Raw genomic sequence first — 24,570 nt, 5'->3', positions numbered from 1 at the left:
GGAATTTCTAGATTTCTAGAATTGTTTTTATTGTCCATGCCAGACTGTCAATTTTGACAGTTATATCTCATAGATGCAACGCTTAATAGCATATCAGTTTATTGTCCAATATCTCTTAGCCCTTGTTGATTTTCCCATCTTGGGGACTCGGGTATCACAATTATTTCCCAACTTCCCAGTGGGAAACGTGAAATCAGAGGGACCTCAGAAACTCATATTTCCGATTATTCAGAGAGCACGTGAAGACAGCCTAAAGCAAATATTGTTTCTTCCTAGAAAAATCTTGTCACCATCGTGGCTCTTACTCTGTTTTGTTTTCTGTTCAACTGAGAGAAGTGAAACCAGGCTGGAATCTCTCTGTGATAATTATTGTTTTAATATGGTTATGATACCTGTTGTATGAATGGTGATATCTATATTTTCAGAATACAAGTGAAGTTGCACACATATGTGTGCAAAAGCACATAGACTGTATGGCACTGACAACATAATTATTACAAGGCACGTTGATTTGGGTCTGTAGACCTTCTAAGGGATGTGTTTTAAAATGCGTTTACTTTATATGAAAAAATTTGGTGCACAACCTTTTAGCCTTGTGGAGTTATGCAAAGTTAAAAAGTTAAGATAAAACACGCAGGCATCATCTTCTCACTCGCAATATATGTTTTTCTTTTATTAAGCCTGGCTGTGTTACAGACATGCACGTAGAAAAAGTAAATTATAAAAGAAATAAAACTGAATAATTAGGTTGCATTACAGCATGTTCTAGTAGATTACTTTCAGGGCATGTCAGGTACACTGATTCCATTTCCAGGTAATGTGTGCACTGACAAAGAACAGCTCAAATCCCCCGCAAAGAGTCTGCCAAATGTGTAAAAGGTCATATAAAACAATATACAAAAGAAATGTAAAAAGAGCAATTGTAACAAGGAGTCAGAGACGTTCGGATCCATATGCAGTTTTTTAATATACAGAATGGTCAAACAGGCAGAGATCATAGAACGGCGTCAGGTATGTCAGGGGATATCCAAAATCAGAAACAATCAGAGCAGAGGTCAAGGAAGGCAGCAGCAAATCAGAGTCGGCATAAACAAGCCAGGATAAGACACAGGCGGAACAACCGCACAGAAATGCTAGACAGGCTAAACAAGGCTTCGCACTGATTGAGAGCACAGTATATATAGGGGAGTGTTAATGGGGAACACCTGGTGGTGGTTAGCATGGGGTTATGGGAAATGGAGTTGAGAACGGATACAACATACCAGAGTCCTGATTGGAGTGCCCTCTACTGGAGTTCATGGGCACTTTAGCTGACAATCGTGACAGCAATATACCCTGGGGTTCCTGTATTTGTCATAGCTCTATGAACTCATTTTTGTCCAATCAGGATGGACGACTGGTTGCTATATAATCTAGCAGATTCACAGATGGTTCTGAATTCTGAAGCTGGACCACAGTTTGTCATTGTCTTTATCTATTGACCTAGGTGAGTATACTCTGAAACCATAGGCAAATATAGCCAAGCTCTTCTAAAACTGAAAAATAAAACAAGAATACTTTTGGTAATTGATTAGATTTGACTTTCAGAGCAACGCATAATTGGAATTTGGTTTAAATTTGTATGCCTTGGTGGTCAAGATGTGTTTCCTTTAGAAAGTTAGTTTATATGGTCTAGTTTTGCTAGCACATTTTAAAATGTATTTGGCATGTATTTATAAGTTCATATTTGGGTAGTTGACAGACTATTATGCAAATAGAAAAAATACAGTGAAGATAAATTTCTCTTATGCTATTTCGTATGATAAATATAATAATAATATATGAACACTTTTTTTAACAAAATTCCCCAACATTTGCTGTTTCCCACCACAAATTTATTTAATTTTCAAATTATTTGTCAACTACCCATTTGTGCTGTGTTTTATGTTATGATAAATGAACAGCCCCTTTTTCTTAGACAGCATTTCCTTACAGATCAGACTGTACTGTTGTGTTTGTCTTGTCTTGTGTTCTGCTGTCAACATTTACACAATGGTTACTGTAGAGTGAGCTATTTCTCTCTATCAAACTCTGAGCTATTTCTAGGAATCTTTAACAAGAAAAAAAGCTTCATACGATCACCTTGTAACACGTTCTTTGCTTTTCTCAGGCAGAAAGACGTTGCAGACAACAATGCTTAAGGTAAGCTAATCTTGTTTCTTCCCAGAAAAATCTTGTCACCATCGTGGCTCTTACTCTGTTTTCTTTTCAACAGAGAGAAGTGAAGCCATACTGGAATCTTTCAGTCACAGTTTTACATGGCGATATCAAAAAGTCATACGACTACTGTAAGTAAGAGTGTTTTTGCTGAAAACAAGTTAAAACTTGTCTGTTTAGGGTTTGCTGTACTGTTGTTCAGACTTGCTATGCTGGTGCCTGTTAGTGTGGTCGTGACATTTGTGCTTTTTTACAGCAGCACATGTACAAGTTGAAAACGCTGTTACACGGCAAATCCTCTTGGTTGTATTTGTACAAAAAAACTTGCAACGGTGTTGTGTGTATGGAAAATGCCAACACCCTATTAACTTGTTTCCTTAGGGTCTGAATCTGACTGTTATGTCATCTTGAACCTACCCACGGCATCTGCTCGTACATATCGAACCGAAACAGTCCCAAATAGCAACAAGCCTGTATGGAATGAAACCTTTCACTTTAGGGTCCAGAGCAATGTCAAGGTAAACCATGGCTCAGGGATGCTGTTCCTGTCAAATAAATGACATAACATTATCTGCAGTATTTAAATCACTTCTCTTCTCTATCTAGAATATTCTGGAGTTCCAGATCTATGACAATAACCCGTACATGAGAGATGATCATATCGCCACCGTCTTGTTCGACATTGATAACCTCACACCTGAGAAGAAAGAAAAAAAATGCATCACTTTAAACGATATGGTCAGTGCTGTGTGGAGATGACAAATATCATGACATACAATACAAAACTGACAGACAACTTATTGGATATTTGATATGTCTATGTCTTTTTTGAAGAAAGATGAGCTGTGGGTGGAGTTTGAGATTACAAAAAGGTGGGTGAAAACTGCCTTTATGGTATTACTTTTTGATTCATTCATTTTATGTAGGAGTTAAAGCTAGAAAAAATATAGAGTTGTTTTTTAATAAATATGAATTGTGGAAAGTTTTATTTGTTGCTCATTTTGCTAATGATAACCAGAGATGACTGACAGCTTTGTGCTAAATGCAATGACTTGTTTTTCTCTATATTGTACGTTCATACACACAAATATGAAGTAAGACATTTTTTGTGTTTACCCATTGCAGCTCTGAGGCACCGAGCCCTATCATGACTAATGGTGTGTTGGTGGTAAGAACCTTTCGGCAGTTTTTTATTACCTGTTGCATTATACAATCCTTAAAAGAAGTTCTGTCGTGACAACTCTCAGAGGGCTCTCTATGGAAGTGTACATGACACATACAGTATAGATCTGCTAAGCTGCTGCGACGGAGCAAGTACAGAGACGTGCTACTGCCAATACATCCACAACATGCTGCTGTGTGCATGTAAGGAATGATGCTGCTGCACATATAGCCTAAAATCTAATCCCTTTATTTTCACTCAACCATATACACAAGTGCAACAGTGGGTGAAAAACTTGGGTGCAGTTCCGACCAACATGGCAGTACGACAAATATTTTGCAGAATTGTAGATTACAAGTTACAAAAAATTACAATACAATAGACATTTCTGTACAAGGGTTTAACCATAGTAAAACGTATGGCACATAATTTACATATACACAGCAGCAAATGTACTCACAATGTGCGCAGTGTTCAGGTATTGGTACGTACAGTATTGTGGTATTACAGCAAGACAGCTTTATAAATTCGTCTGACTGTGTTAGAATGATGGAGGAAGATCCCCTCCAACGGTGTGCATGGAAGTTCGTGCCATTCTCTGTAGGGCTTGCCGGTTGAGAGCGGTGCTTTTACCGTACCAAGCAGTGATGCAACCAGTTAGTATACTCTCTATTATGCCGGTGTAGAGTAGAATGAGGATGTGGTGATTCAGGCCAAATTTCCTCAGCCATCTTGGGAAGAAGAGACGATGGTGAGCCTTCTTCAAAACGGCTTCTGTGTGAATGGTCCATGTGAGCTCCTCTGTGATTCTGACACCAAGGAACTTGAATCTGTGATAGGACTATTTCCTCCTAAAGTCCACCACCAACTTCTTGGTCTTACAGATGTTGAGAGAGAGGTTGTGTTCTTCACACCAACATGACAGATTGTGCAGGTTCTGAAGGCTAATTCATCAGCGTCAGTAGTAGGCGTAGTTTTTTTGTGTCGGCTTGTGGTGGGATATTCACAGCTGTGATAGTGACTGCTGTGAATTTCCTCGGTAGCCAGAATGGTCGACATAAAAGCATGAGAAATTCCAGATCAGAAGAGCAGAAAGACTTCCTTTGATCGCACCATGATTTGTTGATCATAAAACATACACCACCTCCTCTACTTTTCCCTGAAAGGTCTTTCGCTTGGTCCGCTCTGTGCAGCGTGAACCCTGCAAATCCGATGTCCGTATCTGGAATTCCCGCAGTTAGGCAGGTTTCATTAAGGCAAATGATGCAGCAGTCTCTCGATTAAAAAAAGGATCATACTCGGAGCCATCATATATGATTGACCCAGTTATAGGGTACATGATCACCTTGAAGATCTATACATGTGGAGCTGGGGAAGGAGGAGGGTTTCTGAAGCGCGCTGCACTGCTACGACAATCACTAGCCAAGATTTAAACGTTGAGCAGCAAACTCATTGGCTGCTAATACAGAAGGAACCAATCAGCTGTGCCATGTGGTAAAGCTATTATGTCAGATTGTTTTTTTAGACTATAGGACTGCTCAAGAGTTTCATGCCAGAACTTTCTCTGTCTTATATACAGCTGTGGAAAAGGGGATTTCAAAATTATTTTAAGTTTTACTCAATTTACTATTCGTATGTATGTGTTAGGTAAAACATTTTTTTATTTAATTCTGTGAAGTACTGACAATATTCATTCCAACTTTAAAAAATCTAAATTTTTTCAGATTTCAAATACTGCAAAGAAAACAAGTTCTTTTCACTTTTAAGCAATACAACAGTAATATGTTCTATATTTATAAAAAGCAAAAAAAAGTGATCACCTCAATTATCAACACAGTTTTAATGTATCTTCAAATGCTGTCAGTCCTTCACATTGATGTTGGATTATTTTATCTCCCTTCTGAAGTTTGATTTAGTTGAATTTCAATTAATATTTAGAATGGTCTCTTGACTTTTTCCACAGCTGTATGTCTTAATGTTTGTTATAAGACTACATTCAGAGTATATCATTTTCAATGTAGTGTTACAAAGCAAAATGTGCTTTGTGTCATAAAAATACACAAGCTCTTTCATACTTACTAACCCCTTAAAGTAGATGTACTGTCAATTATAACCTTGATAAAAAGAGATTTGTTTTTTCATGAAACCAGGCAGGTTCTTTTTGTGAGCTGAAGGTGGGGCTTGACAAGCTTCTTAACATGGAAGGTAAATGCAGATACTTGCATGCAAACCACCATGCAAATATTTTTTTGCATCTGAAATTCACAGAAATGATACAGGTATTAAGGGTTAGATATTCTCAGTAGTGGCATGTACCCAGGTGCAAGTGGATTTACTGTACATTCTTCTGTCCTTTAGCAATCCAGAACATGGTGTTGAAGCTAAAGGGGGCTTTTAAAGAAGATCAGGTCATTTCAAATATGGCCAATTCGAAATTAATGAAGACGTTACATTTTTACATCAACCGAAACCTGGAAACTGAACTTTATTTGACCCCTGAGAGGGTAATGTTCTTGGAAAATGTGAGTCATCAATCCCGAAAGGCTGATTTCTTACACATGCCATCTGACAAAAAGATATTGCCAACATTTATTGTCTGCCATGATAGACAGTAGTGGAGTGTAGTAATGTTACTAAATGAAAATTTTTTATTTACATATTTTACTTGGCTTCTAAAAATACTGTGAAGACAGTATGCATACTTAAACTTTCAGCTTTTAAAAGAGTTGTTTATTTGTTTACTTGCATATAATTTGTCCAGACTGAGACAAATCAAGTGGATAATGCAAATCCAAAGTATGAAGACACTGGGTCATCTATCGCTTTAAAACCACTTCGAGCCAAACAGCAAATTACAGTTTCTTTGCCATTGGGACAGGTGAGTACTGGCAAAATGAATACACATATACATTTGAGATGCATGCATTTCTTAAATGATTTATGTTTTTTTCTTTCAAAGGAAAAAGTTGATGTGGAACTTTGTACAGATGATTGGTAACACATTTTACATTCAAGTTTTTTACGATAACAATGGTATTGAAAAGTGCCCCAGAACAGTTTTCTGTCCTTCTTTCTTCAAAATATGTTCAATGGAACAAAACACTGATGAAGTCATTTGGTCACAGTAATCATGTTTGTCTGTGCGATTTAAAGTGCCGCCGAAGACCTTGATGTACGTCTGGGTTTTGATATCCCGACTGAAGAAAAACAATTTCTGGTAAAGAGGAGAAAAGTCGTGTCACAAGCTCTACAGAGAGCTCTGAATCTCACCTCTCCACCCGAACCAAGCAAGGTACAGATGAGAATGAGCAACAACAGATCCTGAGTTTCACTAACAAGAGCTTTATTAGGTTATTAGAGCAAAACCAATATGTTTGTCTTTGATGATGACCCTCAGGTGCCAGTGGTGGCTGTGGTGTGTTCTGGAGGTGGGACAAGGGCAATGACAGGCATGTTTGGAAGTCTTAAAGGCCTACAGAAGCTCCAGCTTCTTGACGCTGTCAGCTACATCACAGGGGTTTCTGGCTCCACCTGGTGAGCGAAAGAAGAACTCTAGACAGTCTACTTAAATAAATACTTCAGAAATACATTTTTATAATGATGAATAGCATTATGTTACAGAAATCGCAGTATAAGTTGCTTATTGTGTGAGTGCCATATCCTTTGAATAACAGAAAGCTAAACTAATCTTGAGAAAATTTTTATATTTGAATTGTAAAAACTACTTAAACAACAATGCACAAAAATACCAAGAATGGAAGATCTGTTGTTAAGAGTTTTCTCTGTCATGCAGGGCTTTATCTACTCTTTATGGCGACCCTAACTGGTCTAAAACAGACATCGTTAAGATTATAGAGTCTTCAAAAAAAGAGATGTCTAAAAGTACATTGGATATATTTTCACGTGAGCAGCTGTGGTACTACAAAAAGAAGATTGAGGAAAAAGGGAACGAAGGATATATCACATCTCTTATTGATTTGTGGGGTCTTGCTATAGAGTATCTTATTCAAGGAAAGGTACTGGATGCATGCATTTTATTTTTTATGTAATGTGCTTGTAGGCTGTAAGTGGCAGTGGTGGAGTAAATAACAGCACATTACTGTATCAATAATAATAGTCAGACTTGGGCAACTATGAATTAATGATTTACTTTCATAGAATCCCATGGGCACGCTGAGCGAAATGCAGAAGACATTGTCAGAGGGCCAGAACCCTTTACCCATCTTCACAGCTGTTAACATGAAGGACGGCAAGTCTGAAATTACAACAGAGGCTGGTATGTATTCTTTTTGTAGCAGTTAGGGACAAAAATATAGCTAAAGGCTGTTTAGCTTGTAGAACAGTCACAGTACCCCATGTTTAAATTTGCTCCCCCATGTTTCCCATGTTTTACACCCAAAATATATATAGCACAATGTTAAGAGCGTTTTAAAAATTTATTCATATGTCTCTGTAACATTTTTTACATACTCAAACCCATGCTAAAAGTTTTGTTATCCAAAGTCGACCATGTACCTTTATTCTAAAATGATAAAAACACAATTTCAAATTCTACACTGTAGCTTAAGGGTCCCTATGAAGATTCCTTAGGCCACAGTGTTTGAGTAGATAAGACTGCATCTTCATTCATTTGACTAATGAAATGTACTAGAACATTCTAGTTTAAAGGTGGTAATTTAAAGTAATGTACGTACAGCATATTTATACTACCATGTTAATTTTCCCCCATTTAGAATGGTGTGAGTTCACGCCATATGAGGTTGGAATTTCGAAGTATGGTGCATTTGTACCTGCACAGAACTTTGGGAGTGAATATTATCTTGGTCACATGGTCAAGAAGCTTCCTGAAACAAGGATGTCCTCTCTATTGGGTGAGTAGCACTGTGTGTGCTGTTTACACTTGTTGTTCATTCTACATCAAATTCATGCATCTCCTCTTCTGTCAAGTATCTGTCCTGAATTTATACAGAACATTGACTTGCAGTGTTATATATCCTGTATGCACACATTCATTTTTGTGCTTATTTAGGAATATGGAGCAGTGTTTTCTCTCTAAATCTGACAAATATCTGGGGTCTCACAACTGGAATCAACCCTTCATGGACCCCTGGGACTGGAGGGGAAGCCGGTGACAAAAGTGAGGGTTTGTGTTATTAGGTATAAGGTGAACCAGATTTAGTATCCAAGTTGCTGTCACCCAAGGCAGTGGTATTCCCAAATTACATAATAAAAAATAGGCGTTCATTTTTATACACAGTGTGTAAATTCTTATCTATAATCTCTTTGCTTCTTTTAAAAGCCACTGTTAATAAGGCAAAATCAATCGGCACGTCCTTGATCAGCCCTGTTACGGACACAGCTAAAATGTTGAGCGGTTTTATGAACAGCCGCCCCATTATCAGCCAGATGTTCAACTTTCTCAGGGGTTTCCAGCTGCACAAGGACTACAACAGAAACTCTGGATTCATCACATGGAAAGGTTTGGGACACAAGTGCTATTGACCGCAAGTGTGCAATCTTAATGATTTAAAGGGATACTTCACCCAAAATGGAAAATTCTGTCATCATTTACTCAGTTGTTCCAGATCTGTATGCATTTCTTTGTTCTGATGAACTCAGAGAAAGATATTTGGATGAATGCATTTAACCAAATAGATCTTGCCCCCCATTGACTCCCGTAGTTTTACTTTGAACACAAAAGAAGACATTTTGAAGAATGTAGGACAGCATGTAGTTCTGGGGCACTTTTGACTACCATTGTATTTTTTAATATGGCAGTCAATGGAGGGCAAAATCTGTCTGGCTACAAGCATTCTTCCAAATATCTTTCTGTGTGTTCATCAGAACAAAGAAATGTATACAGATTTGGAACTCGAATGTGAGTAAATGAGGACAGAATTTTCAAGTTACTAAGGTATAACATTTTGAATGACCTCAAAACATGTCTTTGACAAGTCAGTATTTTAGGCAAAAATAAAGTTACATTATTAACCCAGTAACATTTTGAGACCACTGCAGTATAACCACTGCAGTGTACAGATACAAATGATAATTTAGGATATTGAATTTTTTGTTGTTGTTACAGCTATGTTAAAAAAGTATTTTGGGATGAAGTGTATATTTATAAATACATATATATTTTATATATGTTCATATTTATTATTTTTTATGTGACTCAAACATTGTTCTACATGAATTTGTAACTTTTTCAGTTGATCAATTTTAAGAATATATTATAAAAAATTTATGTCAGACCCATGTATTTTATGTGGAGAAAGGGCATTATTTTAGTTTTTGTCAAGCCATGCTCTCTCCGGTGTCCCGTCCTTTAGCCCCCTTGTTTCTCTGTTAGTTGCGCATTAGTGTTTAGTCTTGTCACTGTCCCAGGTCTATCTTCGCCTTAGTGTTTCATTCCCCTCACCTGCTCCGTGCAATCCTCCTGTTAGCTTTCCCTTAGTGTTTCATCCCAGTCACCTGCTGCCACTCTCCCTGTGTAATCTGTCCTCGTTTCCCTTTATCTAGCCCCTGTTTCTCTCTGTCCTGCGTCGGTTCATTGTTTGTATGTACTCACCTTAGTCTGCCCTGCATAACCGCCCTCGTATGGGATTCCACTGGCAACAATGAACATGTCTGTTTAATGATGTTAGTCATGTCTGTCATTGCATGAAATGCAATCATGGCTTTTTGCATTTGAAAATCTGAGTCTTTGTCTGCAGAAGAACATCCAGATGCCTTTCCTAACAACCTAACCCCAGTGGATCCCCTGCTTAGTTTGGTTGATGCTGGATTTGCTATTAATACCGGATTCCCTCCCGTGGTAGGCTCTCAAAGACATGCAGATGTTATTATCTCACTGAACTACTCCTGGGACCAAGACCAGTTCATGGTAAGGGAGGTCTGAAAGATTACTAAAGTTTTGGCTTAAGGAGGAGACGCATTTTCAACTTTACTGTAAATGTGTGTTATTTATGTTTTTGTTATGTGGCCAAATAGGTTCTGAAGCAAACTCACAAGTATTGCTCTGATCGCAAGATTCCCTTTCCAAAGATTGATTTCGAAAAGTTGGAGTCAGTGCCACTAAAAGAAGTTTATGTGTTTGAGGATAACGAAAATAAAGAGGCTCCCATAGTGCTTCACTTTCCCTTGGTCAACGTCACATTCAAAGAGTTCAAGGCTCCTGGTAAGCACATCCTGATGCATAAGAAAGTTGTAAGGCAGGATCATTTTGATATTGCTTTAATATTGTATTTCTGCCTCTAAACTTACAACGATGTGTTTGGTGCAGGAGTGAAAAGAGAAGGCGAGAAGGAGCTGAAAGAGGGAGCAGTTAATGTTGATTTAAAAAGCGACTCTCCATACGTCACTCACAAAATGACCTACACACCAGAGGACTTCGATAAGCTTGTCAACCTCACTTCCTACAACATTATAAACAACAAAGATGTGATTTTGAAAGTGCTGAAAAAAACGGTGAATAGGAAATCCAAATGAAAGCAGAAAAAATGAACTGGGCCCGTTACTTTCAAACACACCTCTGAACAGGAAGTTGGTCTGTTCTATACAGAGGGTGCCAGAGAGTGTGCCCGTTCTTAATTACTAATGATATTTAAATGTCCATCCAGAAAAGAAACAAAATATCTTGTTTTGTCAGTGATATTTGAATCTATGAAGTTAGTTTTCCATAGTAAGTTAGGGATGTTCTGATACCAAGACTATTACTAAATATTATTTTCTGGTACTCGTCGATACTAATTCCGATGCCTGTACCTGTATTTTTTGGTGAGGTGCCAATTTTCCAAGCACAACACACTGCAACTAATAACTCAAAACACATGAAGCACAAATTTCAGTCAGTTCTGTCAGGAATATCACGTGATGTATCGGTGAATCTACAGTAAATGAGTAGGCTACATGAGCTTGGTATCGGGCCTGATACAGATACTGGTATCGGTATATCCCTAGTAAGTACAATGATTTAGTCATGAATGTTTGGTATCACTTCAATGTATTTCCTGAATAAAAAAAAGCTATATTATTATACTGTATTGTTTCATGGGTAATTTTCATTTTGCACAGGCGAGTCCATTCTCTCATGTAGGCCTACATGTTATTCTTTTTCCTTATTGTTACTGTAGTGTTTTTTGGGTGTGCCTATCATGCTTTGGCTTATGACATAACTGCATAATTTTACTAAACGCTCTAACCATTCTTGTTTTTGATGATTTACTGTGGCAGCGGGGATTCTAATGAAAATTTTGCATGTGCGATCAAAAGTCGCTACATTAACGTTTCATTACCAACATGCTTAGCACACATTGTTTTCCAATGAATTGTATATTCCTGAAAATAATATATAATTCTAGAAGAAATAAAAGCACATGTAAGGCTTTTTGGCCAGCAGTAATGGTTCCTAATGGGCCTGATCACACCAGGGCCCATCAGAATATCCTGATCACCCAATGATATATTGTATGATTTTAGTGTTTGTGGGTGGTAGAACAAATATGATACATGTTTAACATACTTATTGGTAAAGTGCCCTAATAATATTCAATTTGATCATTCATGATGAAATGTTTTTGCCATAATATTCATAATAAAGAAGTTACTATTAGTATCTGCTGATTGTAATTGTTGTCGCAAAGCAAAAAAGTTCTGTTACATTCTGACTAACAGATTATTTAACTTGGTGTTGTGCCATTACGCCCATCTATTGTGTTAGAATATATATAGTTTGTTTTTATAATGAAGGGCTAGGCTGTATGTGTGAGCAGGTGAGGGTTTAACCGTCAACAATTACATCATCCTTGTTCTTGATCTTTTTGCACATAATAACAATTCTTCACACCCAGAGCACACGTTGACCCATGATGCAGTAATCTAATTGTTGTGCTTCTAATACTTGCCTAGTAAGATGTTTTGTTGATCCAGGAAAAAAAATAAAAAAAAAGGCAGCACTCATTTGAATCCCAACCAGTAATCCAAACCCTAACTATAATTTAGCCCTGATACTAGAAGAAAATGCTCGCTCAAGTATGGTATAGAAGACTTAAACTAACATTGACCCTATAATCTATTTTACAATCTGATTGGTTAATTGGAAGGTTGCCTCAGTATCAATATTGATGCTCGGTGAGATAACCAGGAAGTAAACTGTTGGCGTATTCAAGATTATAGACACTCAAATAGTTAATCATAAGTCTGGCATGAGTACAGAACACTATCAAATAGTTTATCAGGGCGCGTGGGGCTGTGAACTAACAAGTTTCGCTGGTTTTATAGGCCACATAAACTTGCGAGATGGTGATACATTGGCCTTCACACTTCACCGAATAGTCCTGCTAAGAACACCACAATGCAGAAGGTAAGATAGTAAGCATTTTCTAAAAGATATTTGAAAATCATGAACTACTTTGGTTCATTTTAAGTATGCCTATTGCTAATCTAACTTGCTCTATAGCGTGCGTTTTACTGGTAGACAGGTGGGACATGACCCATTTATTACAATCAAATTCGGATGAACAGAAATTGGTATTTAATATGTAAAAAAAGTTAAAACACAGATGTTTTGGCATTTTATGAAATATATGAATTTTTCATAGAACGTATGCTATCAACCAACAGAAAAATAAGACCACTAACCAAAATATTTTACGTTCCAGTATTGCACTGAAATGTTTTTGGTTAATTTAAAATTCTAAGTTTAAGATTGTAAGTTTATATGGGGGGCCACAAAGGTTACAAAAGGTTGCAGAATCACTTATCTAAACTACAGTAGGCGCATGCATCAGCTCATCACAGAATGCACAGCCAGCGGATGGGAGGTTTCTTCTGAAGTGAAACAAATACAAGAATATTAATAATGTAATATAGTTACATATAAGCCTAGTCTGTCTTAATATCAACAAAACAACGTGTTTATAGAAACTAAGCTTTGAAGCATACTGGTTCTCAACAAATAGACGATTTTTAAGAAAATAATGTTTAAATGTTGCTACAGACTTTGGAAAAACAAACATGTTTGTAATCTACTATGTAGCCTACTTGTGCCTACTGCTTAGACAGAGTCAACAAAACATGTATGCACTGTGCAAAACATGCAACTGGTCTACAATGAGTGATATTATAAAAAAAAAATCCCATCCAACAGGTTTAAGCCTTTTACCTACTTTTCAGGTGAAGCGTTTTTTTGCTTTGTGGTTATGAATTCAACAATCTGTGTCATATCTTATACATTTCTTAACTGATTCCAGTCTAAAGATATATGTAATTTTGTTTAATTATGTTTTACAGGAGTTCATGCCATATTGGAAGCTCACTGTCACAGTGCTGAGAGGAAAATTCAATCAGTCACCTGACCTGTGTAAGCTTCCTTTCTTGCCTAGCTTTCCTTTTCTTATGTGTGACCAAATATTGATAAAATAAATATATAGTATAATGCATATTCTCTCTCTTCAGTGTCACAGTGTGACTGCTACGTTGTATTGAAATTACCCACGGCTGCCGCCTGCTGTCATAGAACCAAGACTGTTACAAACAACAATGTACCAGAATGGAATGAAACCTTCCGTTTCCGAGTACACAGTGGTGTGAAGGTATAACATATGGTTAATTTTAGTCTCATTTTAAACCAGACCCTCCAAGCTCACCAAATAAGTTCATTCTCCAGCCCCACTGTTCTTCCGAAGTGGATCAATCCTCCTCACAGTTTATGTCATTATTGTAGAAACATCATTCTACAGAAATAAGAAAACGTGTTTAAACTTGTCAGTTTAAAATTGTTGTTGCAGTTTATTACTGTCACTATTAAATTGTAGTTAAACCCTGCAATATTACCCAATATATCTTGCTAAATTATCTACAAATTTTTTTAATATGTATTTTCTTTGGGAATTAGATCAGAAGACAACGCTTACCACACTATTCTTGTTTTCTCAGAACATTCTGGAGTTCCACATATATGATGCGGACAGCCTTACTAGTGACGACTGCTGTTCTATTATCATGTTTGATATCAGTAACCTCACACTTGGACAAACGCTGACAAAATGCTTTTCAGATGATAAGGTCAGCTATCACATGTGTGGAGAGTAAGATACGTTTGTTATGTGACTTGAAGCTTTTTGTACTTTGAGGGGTACTGTCTGCCAACATATGCAACACAAGCCTATAGACAGCAATATTTTTGCATTTATATTCACATCGCTCTTTAAATGAATGTATATGAAAGACATATTGTTTTTGCCCAATCCTGTAAATCAGTAGACATCAGATTTGAGAAACGTTTATTGGCTGTAGTCTGATTTATTCGTTTGATTATATTGTATATGAATTTTTCTCAGACAAAGAATGAGCTGTGGGTGGAGTTTAAGGTGACAAAGAGGTGCGTAAACATTTGTGAAAATATCTGCAATACAGTAAAGTCATTCACCAGTTGCACAGTACACCTGATAGCATTACATTTACATTACTACAATGTAAACGGTTTTGCAGTAGTTATGCAGCTAGTTGCCAGTAACTTACTGTAGATTTATATCATTTATTAGCAACAGTTTGTTCAAAGATAAATGATAATTAAACTTTATCTTTACTTGCTTTACAAAGCATTCTGGTAACCAAAAATCCACATTAACCTTTTTAATTTTGGTCCCCAGAACGCTTTGCATGAGGCTGTTATTTTATAGTTTTTCTCTGTAAGGATAAGGACTTGTTAATGTTTAATGATCATGTATCTTTGAACAAAATTCAATAAACTGTTATATCGTTTTGTTTGTATTAAAGCTCTGAGAGTCCTGTGCAATACCTTACTAATGGAGTGTTGATGGTAAGACAATTTATAACAGTACTGCTACACATTTTATACCTACCTATATTAAACCTTTGAAAGAGTTTCTACAAACACTAGTCAAAGCTTAGTCACTTTGTGACTTCTTGTTCTCAGTTAAATGGGATGTATTTAAAAAAAAATCTTTATTCTAGGCAGCTCCATTGTGTGCACTAGACGTGAAGGCAGAAAAACTGAAGACTAATGGTAAGAGTCGACCAACGGTAAACAGAGGGGAATCAAATAATCACTAGAGACATCATTTCTGAGTTTAGACTCATTCAAACCCTATATTAGAAAACATTATTATATAAATCTGTCAATCTAAAAATGTAAAAAACATTTGATTTACTGATTTATGCACATTAGTTTTTTTTTATATTGCAATAGTTCACTTGAAATGTTTTATTCTGACCTTTATTATTTATTTTTCCAAAACCGTTAGATTTAGTTTTCTTTTGTAGAAGTTGTTGTATAGACAATATTCTTTAAACATTTTTACCTTTTTATTCAAGTAAAGAAAGAAGGGTTTGGAATGGCTGAGGGTACATACATAATGATTTATATTTCATAAAATATAGAAAAATATATAAAAGAGTTCTGCAGTCAGCACAATAGGTTTGTTTGTTTTTGTTTATGTTTACTTCAGTGAATAATCTGCATTTGAAACTGAGAGGTGCATTTAAGGAGGACTATTTGATCTCAGGCTCTGAGGAAAATCCCAGCTTCTCACAAAATATGCGCTACTTCATCAATCGAGACCTGGAGACTGAATTTAGTCTCATGCCGTCACAGGTGTGTGCTCAGATACATTGATCTTATCATAGCAAATCAATTTATACCGAAGATCACATAACATTTGAGTTTCCGCTTCTGTTCTTTATTTGCTGTAAATGTTTTAAAACACCAGTATGATCAAATACTGTATATCAAGTACAGCTAGTAGGCAAAATATATACAGTATATAATTGTTTTATCATGAACCTTGTTTATTTACTGTTGTCCAGGACATTACAGAAGTAGATGGTGTAAATGTGAATGCTGTAGAACCCCTGTCCTCTGTGTCTATTAGACCAATACCAGCCAAAAAAAAGATCAAACTCTCTTTGCCTGTTGGAGAGGTCAGTCCTAAAAAGATCAACTTTGCTTCATATTCAATTAATAAAGTGAAAGATCGGAAGCATGATTGCACTGACAAAGACTTTTGTCTAATAGGATACCATAGACCTGCAAGTAAAGACAGAGGACCGGTAAATAGTTTAAAAATCATTTATCTGAAATCAATTTCATTATTAAGCTTATTAATAATAATCTTTGTCGCAACAAAAATATTTAAAGTTTTTTCTCAGTCTATAAGTTGTTATTGTTTGTATGCATTTTCAAGGTCTAGTGAAGACATGAATGTACGTCTTGGTTTTGATATCCCGATGGATGAAAACTATTTTCTGGTAAAGAGGAGAAAAGTGGTGTCACAAGCGCTACAGAGAGCTCTGAAACTTACCTCTCCACCTGAACCCAGCAAGGTAGGAAAACAATTGCAAACTTTTTGTATAATCAGAAACTACTTATTTATTTGATTTATTTCAATTTTTTCAGGTGCCAGTGGTGGCTGTGGTGTGCTCTGGAGGTGGGACGAGGGCAATGACGGGTACATATGGAAGTCTTAGAGGACTTCAGAAACTCCAGCTTCTTGATGCTGTCAGCTACATCACAGGAGCTTCTGGTTCCACCTGGTGAGTGAAAGAAGAACTAAAGGCTCATGGTAAGAATCATGGTTCATAAGTACAATTCTTATTCTTTATTTTTCTCTCATTGTCTCTCAGGACTTTGGCATCTCTTTATGGTGATGCTGACTGGTCAAGCAGTGATCTGAATGTGACTATGGAGTCTGTGAAAAGGGAGATTTCCAAAAGTGTGCGCAGTTTATTTTCTCCAGAGCAGCTACGACACTACAAAGAAAAGATGGAAGAGAAAGAAAAACAAGGACATCTCGTCTCTGTCATTGACATGTGGGGTCTGGTTATAGAGTATCTCATCCAAGGAAAGGTACAGAGATTTTACTGCTAGTTTTGATCTGTTAAAATGCATTTTTACATGAGTACATTTGTAATGCAGTTAGGGTCACACAGATGCACAAATTGTATCATAGTTTTAAAGATTTTAAAGTTATTCCTATCTTTTTATTAGAAACAAATATTTAAACTCTCGGAACAGCAGAAGGCACTCTTAAAGGGCCAGAGCCCACTTCCCATCTACACAGCTCTCAACATGAAGAATGGCAAAACTGGAAGTACAGTAGAGTCTGGTAAATATTCATGTCTTTGCACTGAAGAATATTGACTGACCCTTATTACAACTGGGGAAAAAACACAGTTGTATAATGTTTTTCTTTGCTGTCTTGTTCAGAATGGTGTGAATTCACCCCGTATGAGGTTGGATTTCTCAAGTATGGAGCCTTCATACCTGCACAGAACTTTGGAAGTGAATATTATCTTGGTCACTTGGTCAGGAAACTCCCGGAAACTGGGATGTTTACTCTATTGGGTAAATAGATAAACACGCCAATTTACAGTAAATCAGTTTACTGATATGTTTATTTGGAGAAGTCAAAAATAGTGATTGTAGATTCACATTAGGACATGGTGAAAGACGTATTCAATAGGATGTGAATGGGTTTCTGTTTCCAGGAACATGGAGCAGTGTTTTCTCTCTGAGTTTGATTCAGATTTGGAGTACGGTCACAGGAGTCAGTCCATCCTGGGCTAACAAGATTGGAGAAGATGTGAAGCAGACAGGTGAGAGAAAGACAATAACAATAGCTATGAATGTTTTAATAACCACTTATTTGAATGCCATTATCCTGCTTTAACTGTAGACACAGATCATAAAGCGTCAACTCTTGACACGCTTCTTGTCAGTCCTATGACTGAACTGTCAAAGAGGATGAGCAACTTTCTGACCAGCCGTCCCATTATCAGCCAAGCGTACAATTTCATGAGAGGTTTCCACATGCACAGGAACTACAGTCAGAACAATGACTTCACCACAAGGGATGGTCAGAACATCTTCTATGTTTAGTCTTGTTAGTGCTGCAGTGTCAATTTAATGGAATATAATGTGATCTCTCTACTGTCTGTGCAGAAACCCATCCAGATGCTTTCCCTAACTCCATGACACCAGCAGACCCCACCATCGGCCTCGTGGATGCTGCTGCTGTGCTCAGTTTGGCATTTCCTCCAGTGCTTCGCACTAAGAGACGTGCAGATGTTATTCTGTCTGTGAACTACACTTGGGATGTGGATCACTTCAAGGTGAGCAAGAACTTAAGGTCTAATAATGGGTAAAGAATATATAGCTTCACCTGTACATTGTTCAGTTTCTGACTTAAATAACTATGGATTTCTTTATTACGTTTTTATAATGTTTGTGTGTGTGTCCAATAGCCCTTGAAGCAAACTCACGAATACTGCAGCAATCGCAAGATTCCGTTTCCAAGGATTGATTTCAAAAAGTTGGAGTCAGAGCCAATGAAGGAAGTTTATGTATTTGAGGATAAAGAGAATTCAGAGGCTCCCATTGTGATTCACTTTCCCCTGATCAACATCACATTCAAACAGTTCAAGGCTCCTGGTAAGAAAATACAACACTTATGACATACCCGCTATAATTTCACAGATTTAGGACCATAGATTTCCACAGTAAGTTATTAAGAAACTAATATGAACAATGTCCTACAACATGGACACCTGGAACACTTTTATGCACTTTCTATTCAGAATAGAAACTAAATCTTCTGCAACATCATACAATGGTTCTATGTGTGTAATTATTTGTGTAATAGGTGTGAAGAGAGAGGGTGAGACTGAGATGAAGAATGGAGATTTTGACATTGACTACACCAGTCTCTCAAGTCCATTCGCTACCTCCAGACTGACTTATACACCCGAGGACTTCCAGAAATTGTCCGACCTCACCACCTACAACATTGTAAACAACAAAGACATCATTTTAAACACACTGAAAAAAGCCATTGAGAAAAACATAAAGTGATTCCAAATTCTAATGTCACAGAGATTTCTCCTTGGATTTGAAGTAGATTTGAAATACGCTGTGTTAAATAAGTGCGATTAATAAGGGTTTATTCATATTCATTCTTTTTTATGACTGATTCATGCTACCTGCTCTTAAATTTTGGACCATCAGATGAACCTTTTGTGATAAAAGACTGCTTTTATAAATGATCAATCAGCTTTAGCACTTTCAAGCTTGTGCAGAGGCTGCAGCTTTCGTCTGAGGGGAACTGGAATTCCCTGGTTAGGCCTGGTTTGTGCGTGTTTGTGCATGTTGTGTGGAGTGTTTTGTGTGTGGCTAAATCTGTGTGTCTTTCTCTGTCTTCTGTGTTTTCACCTTTTTTGTTTTGACTTGCATAACCTTATATGTTTTGCTTATAGTCAATATGTTTTCTTGTACTGCTGCTTTGTAACAATGAAAATTGTAAAAAGTGCTATAAAATAATGTTGACTTGACTTGAGCTTACATTTTTTCAATGACAGAGAAAGTTCTTGCATGAAAGTCTAGATGGCGCAGTTCTATAGTCCAATCTGACATTATAACCACACGGAGCAGCCGATTGGTTCCTTCTGTGTCAGCAGCCAATAAGTTTGATGCTTAAAGTTGTGGTAGCAATGCAACGTTTCAGAAAGCATATTTATCTAAGATATGTGAATGATCTTTTCCTCTATACTCGCTGTGCATAAGTGTGGTCTGCCTACTTCATTAAAAGAAATGAGCAACCATATAACAAGTCTAAATCTAAGTCTAAGTTTTATGTTGCAGTCTTGCATTTGTATGCATGAGCTAAATATTAAGCTTTTTGGCAGTAGCATTCTCGAGCAACATGTGTCAGGGTTTGGTAAGGAAGAACCCAAGTGCAGGCTGCGGTGAAGGGGTTAACAGATTTTAATAAATACAAAACACAAAACAAAAGCCCATAATGGGGTAAAAGAACATACAAGAACTGAAGGAGGACTTCAAAACACTAAGACCGAAACAAACACTCACAAGACTAGAATAAACTTAACGTAGCTTTCAGGACAAGACTTCTAGGGCAACAGACAAGGCTTCTATTACAGGGTAACAAGTACAACGAACGAGCACAAGACAATAGACATGAGGGCATCTTATAGGAAAACTAACAAAGGAGATAACAATGGGCAGGTGTGGGTAATGAGACATAGGAGGAAAGCAATACTAGGAACGAGAGGGGCGGGGCCAATGACGAGACTGGAGAGAACACATATTATGTCCTGATTGACAATAATATGTTTCTCTCCACATAAAACACGTGGGTCTGTCATGATTCTGCCCCTAGACCAGAAAACCAAGACAAGATTAGGCAGAATCATGACAGAACCCCCCCTTAATGAATGCCCCCTGGCGTTCACCAAGGGAGAACACTAACAAGACAAGACCGACTGGGAAACAGACAACAACCAACAAAACATAGTAAACACAATTAGGGGCAGACAAGAATACATGATAAAAGGGTTGGGGTGACATACTAAAAATAACAAACGAGGGAGGGGGGGGGACAACAAAGTTCATGGGGGGAACAAATGAGTCCATAGGTGGAAGTCCAAAGGGGTTGGGACAAGGGGGAACAGTCTTTGTATGTGGCGCTCGGGAGCGCGGAGTCCCCAGGGACGACCTGGGGGGCGGCGCTCGAGAGCGCCGAGTCCCAGAGGGTCTAGGGGCAGCCGGCTGAGGAACAGGACTTGACGCCGGCAGGAAGGCCGGCTGAGGAACAGCACTTGACGCCGACAGGAAGGCCGACTGAGGAACAGGACTTGACGCCGGCTGGAAGGCCGGCTGAGGAACTGGACTTGACGCCGGCTGGAAGGCCGGCTGAGGAACAGGACTTGACGCCGGCTGGAAGGCCGGCTGAGGAAAAGGACTTGACGCCCGCTGGAAGGCCGGCTGAGGAACTGGACTTGACGCCGGCTGGAAGGCCGGCTGAGGAACAGGACTTGACGCCGGCTGGAAGGCCGGCTGAGGAACAGGACTTGACGCCGGCTGGAAGGCCGGCTGAGGAACAGGACTTGACGCCGGCTGGAAGGCCGGCTGAGGAACAGGACTTGACGCCGGCTGGAAGGCCGGCTGAGCAACAGGACTTGACGCCGGCTGGAAGGCCGGCTGAGGAACAGGACTTGACGCCGGCTGGAAGGCCGGCTGAGGCACCGGACTTGGGACCACCGGACGTGGGACCACCGGACTTGGGACCACCGGACTTGGGACCACCGGACTTGGGACCACCGGACTTGGGACCACCGGACTTGGGACCACCGGACTTGGGACCACCGGACTTGACGGGACCACCGGGACCACAAGACTCTGAGCCGCCCTCCGTTGCCTCTTCTTCTTCAGCCGAGCCACCCGCCTGGTGGTCGGCTGCAGGAACGACGAGAATGGGATGGGCGGCTCGGGATTGGAGGCCTCGGACGAGGACCACCCAGGATTCCCGTCTCCCCCGCTTGCCAGTGAGACTGGGCGGTTGTGGAGAGGCTGCAGAGGCTGGAGAGTGGTGCTTGGCAATGCCCACAACATCGATCTGCAGAGGACCACTCTCGGGTATCGCTACCAACTGAGATGAGTAAAGGGCGTTCGCTGAGGTCGCGGACTCCGAACGAGCTGCGGCAGTTAACCACAAGGCGTCGAAGTCCAACGGCCTCATCGCCCTCATCTCGGAGCGAGAGAGTGGCTCTCTGAGACCGGTGTTGAAAAGCACCGCCAGCTCCCTCTCCCCGAACACACCTTGTTCCGCGATGTCCAGGAACCTCCCCACATACTCATCCACAGTCTCACTCCCCTGGCGAAGACTGCAGAGGCGACGGGCCAAGCTGGACCGGTCAGTGTCCATGCTGTTGCTGGGTTCTGTAGTGGCTCGTTCGTTCTGTCAGGGTTTGGTAAGGAAGAACCCAAGTGCAGGCAGCGGTGAAGGGGTTAACAGATTTTAATAAATACAAAACACAAAACAAAAGCCCACATGGGGTAAAAGAACATACAAGAACTGAAGGAGGACTTCAAAACACTAAGACCGAAACAAACACTCACAAGACTAGAATAAACTTAACGTAGCTTTCAGGACAAGACTTCTAGGGCAACAGACAAGGCTTCTATTACAGGGTAACAAGTACAACGAACGAGCACAAGACAATGGACACGAGGGCATCTTATAGGAAAACTAACAAAGGAGATAACAATGGGCAGGTGTGGGTAATGAGACACAGGAGGAAAGCAATACTAGGAACGAGAGGGGCGGGGCCAATGACGAGACTGGAGAGAAAACATATTATGTCCTAAATGACAATAATATGTTTCTCTCCACATAAAACACGTGGGTATGTCATGATTCTGCCCCTAGACCAGAAAACCAAGACAAGATTAGGCAGAATCATGACAACATGTAGTCTAAAGCATAAATCGCTCAGACATGGCAAAAGTAACTGATACGAGAACAGGTTAAATGAATAAACTTTCTTGGTCCTATTTATTCTTACTGGCGTACATAGCCTGTCCTAGGGTCCAAATTTGTTGTCCACACTAGTGATGTGACATTTGAAAAGAGGCAAAAATGGGCATGCCAGATGAAGCCTTGGCTGTTTCTCAATTCCAAGAACCCAAAGAACGGACTTGTGTTCTCGTGGAGACCAGTCTTGTGAGTCAGCCTTGGAAGAACGAACTTGGATGGACGCGGGCGAAGCAAGGAAGGTTGAGCGGTTGTGTTTTTGTGAGCTCGTGGAAGTTGTGCCCAAAAGTTGATTTCAAGTAATAAATTCCCACATTGGATTTTCACGATGTCTTCTCAAACCGGCTACATTAATTCTGGAACATAAAGAGAAGGATACATTACCTAATTCAGGTAAAAAGGCTATAGAGACGGACCACAACTATGCAATGGAAGTGTTTATGCAAAACAAAGTAGACTCACTTCGTTTGACAACAATTAAAAACACGATCGAAAAAAGAGCGAAAGCAGAAGTTGTTGGCGAGGAGGCGGACATTTCTAAAAAAAGTATACTGGAGGCAATCTTAAAGTTGTAAAAGAGGGTGGATGAGAAATTGGAGGATTTACGTCAACAGATTAGCGCCATGATCGCAAGATTGTCCAAGGCGATTCAGGCTGCCACGACAGAGGTAAAGGAATGCAAAAAGAGAGTTAAAGATTTGGAGATACAAAATGAAAACTTGCGTAAAGACAATTGCGATTTCAAAGAAAGGATCATAGAGCAGGAAAGTGTCTCCATATTAAAGGCATGGAGGAAAAGAAAGATGAGGTCAGATCAAAAGTCATCCAAATTCTCTGTAAAATTGCCCCGGATATGGATTCGACGAAGGCTGTGGATGTTGTACAGCGGCTAGGGAAAAGAATGGACAAGAAAACAGAATCATTGTGTTGTTTACACAAAGGCGAGTTAAAGAAGAAATCTGGCGACGAAGTAAAGGTTCTGCTGTCTGCAAAGCTGAAGGAATTTATTTTGCTGAGATGCTTTCTATGAGAGGATCTGGAAGCTCTACTAGAAGGCTGCTGTTTTTTTTCGCTCTCTTTAGATACAGAGAGCTTGTTATTACATATATCGTTTGGGTAGGTTACTTTTGTTATACTGTTTCTCTGTTCTAGTGATAATGCTCAAGGTTAAAATTTCCTTTGGTTCTTTGAATGTTAGGGGCCTGAAAGACACGGATAAGAGAAAAGCAATCTTTTTGTTTTGTAAATGGCAAAGATCTAATTGTGTGTTTCACAATTCACTCATTCTTCAGAGGCGGATACATCTTTTTGGACCAATCAATGGGGTGATAAGATTATTTTCAGTCATGGAACTAATCGCTCTGAAGGAGTGGGGATATGTTTTGACAAATGTCCGGGGTAAGTTGTTTATCACAGAGCTGATGGAGAAGGACACTGGATACTGGTTGTAATGAAAATTGAAAGCCGTTTTTTTTTGTTAATATCTATGATTTTAATAATGAATCTCAAAATCAAAAGTTACTTGAAGATCAAGTGTGATTTCAGAAGTCAAAATTGTATACCCGTCTCGTCTGATAATATATTGATGGGGGAGACTGGAACATGGTTCCAGATGAATGGGAAGACATATGGCCTTCTAGGCTTAATTGGGGGCGTCGCAATAATATTGTTGAAGGTTTTAGATTGGAAAATGGTTTGACAGATGTAGGGAGATCCCTTAACCCTGGAATACAATGCTTCTCTTGGTTTAAGCCTAATGGTGACAGAAAATCTAGGATAGACTATTAGAGGGTTAGTGATAGTATTTTGGAAGGGGCTTTACAATCAGTACAACATTTTTTAGTTATTTAGAAAAAAGTAGAC

The 24,570-nt window shown here is 38.9% G+C and overlaps 1 protein-coding gene across 1 annotated transcript; it reads left to right on the top strand.

Annotated features, from left to right (window-relative positions):
* Positions 1 to 1,124: 1,124 nt before the first annotated feature.
* On the top strand, positions 1,125 to 19,707 carry LOC306895430 (uncharacterized protein). The gene is made up of 41 exons (XM_079458651.1): positions 1,125 to 1,486; positions 2,150 to 2,181; positions 2,255 to 2,327; positions 2,578 to 2,714; positions 2,803 to 2,934; positions 3,031 to 3,068; positions 3,322 to 3,364; positions 5,509 to 5,563; positions 5,717 to 5,880; positions 6,120 to 6,236; positions 6,318 to 6,352; positions 6,512 to 6,650; positions 6,756 to 6,892; positions 7,152 to 7,374; positions 7,517 to 7,634; positions 8,092 to 8,229; positions 8,388 to 8,501; positions 8,658 to 8,837; positions 10,075 to 10,244; positions 10,352 to 10,538; positions 10,644 to 10,828; positions 12,669 to 12,722; positions 13,652 to 13,721; positions 13,817 to 13,953; positions 14,297 to 14,425; positions 14,701 to 14,741; positions 15,140 to 15,182; positions 15,338 to 15,389; positions 15,832 to 15,977; positions 16,190 to 16,303; positions 16,398 to 16,432; positions 16,567 to 16,705; positions 16,779 to 16,915; positions 17,006 to 17,228; positions 17,370 to 17,487; positions 17,589 to 17,726; positions 17,870 to 17,977; positions 18,058 to 18,237; positions 18,324 to 18,493; positions 18,626 to 18,812; positions 19,024 to 19,707. The coding sequence occupies exons 2-41, from the start codon at positions 2,173 to 2,175 to the stop codon at positions 19,230 to 19,232; spliced, it is 4,824 nt and encodes a 1,607-aa protein (XP_079314777.1). The 5' UTR covers positions 1,125 to 1,486; positions 2,150 to 2,172; the 3' UTR covers positions 19,233 to 19,707.
* The last annotated feature ends 4,863 nt before the right edge of the window (positions 19,708 to 24,570 follow it).

This window comes from Barbatula barbatula (genome assembly GCF_947034865.1).
Source record: "Barbatula barbatula genome assembly, chromosome: 6".
Classification (NCBI taxonomy): domain Eukaryota; kingdom Metazoa; phylum Chordata; class Actinopteri; order Cypriniformes; family Nemacheilidae; genus Barbatula; species Barbatula barbatula.
The sequence above is the reverse complement of the archived record's forward strand: the minus strand, read 5'-3'. Positions and strand labels throughout refer to the sequence as shown.

Excerpts from the sequence above, each read along its gene's own strand:
- LOC306895430 (XM_079458651.1), top strand. Across the intron at positions 13,722-13,816 it reads CAATCAGTCACCTGACCTGT|TGTCACAGTGTGACTGCTAC; the intron begins GTAAGCTTCCTT and ends CTCTCTCTTCAG. Across the intron at positions 17,978-18,057 it reads AGAAGATGTGAAGCAGACAG|ACACAGATCATAAAGCGTCA; the intron begins GTGAGAGAAAGA and ends CTTTAACTGTAG.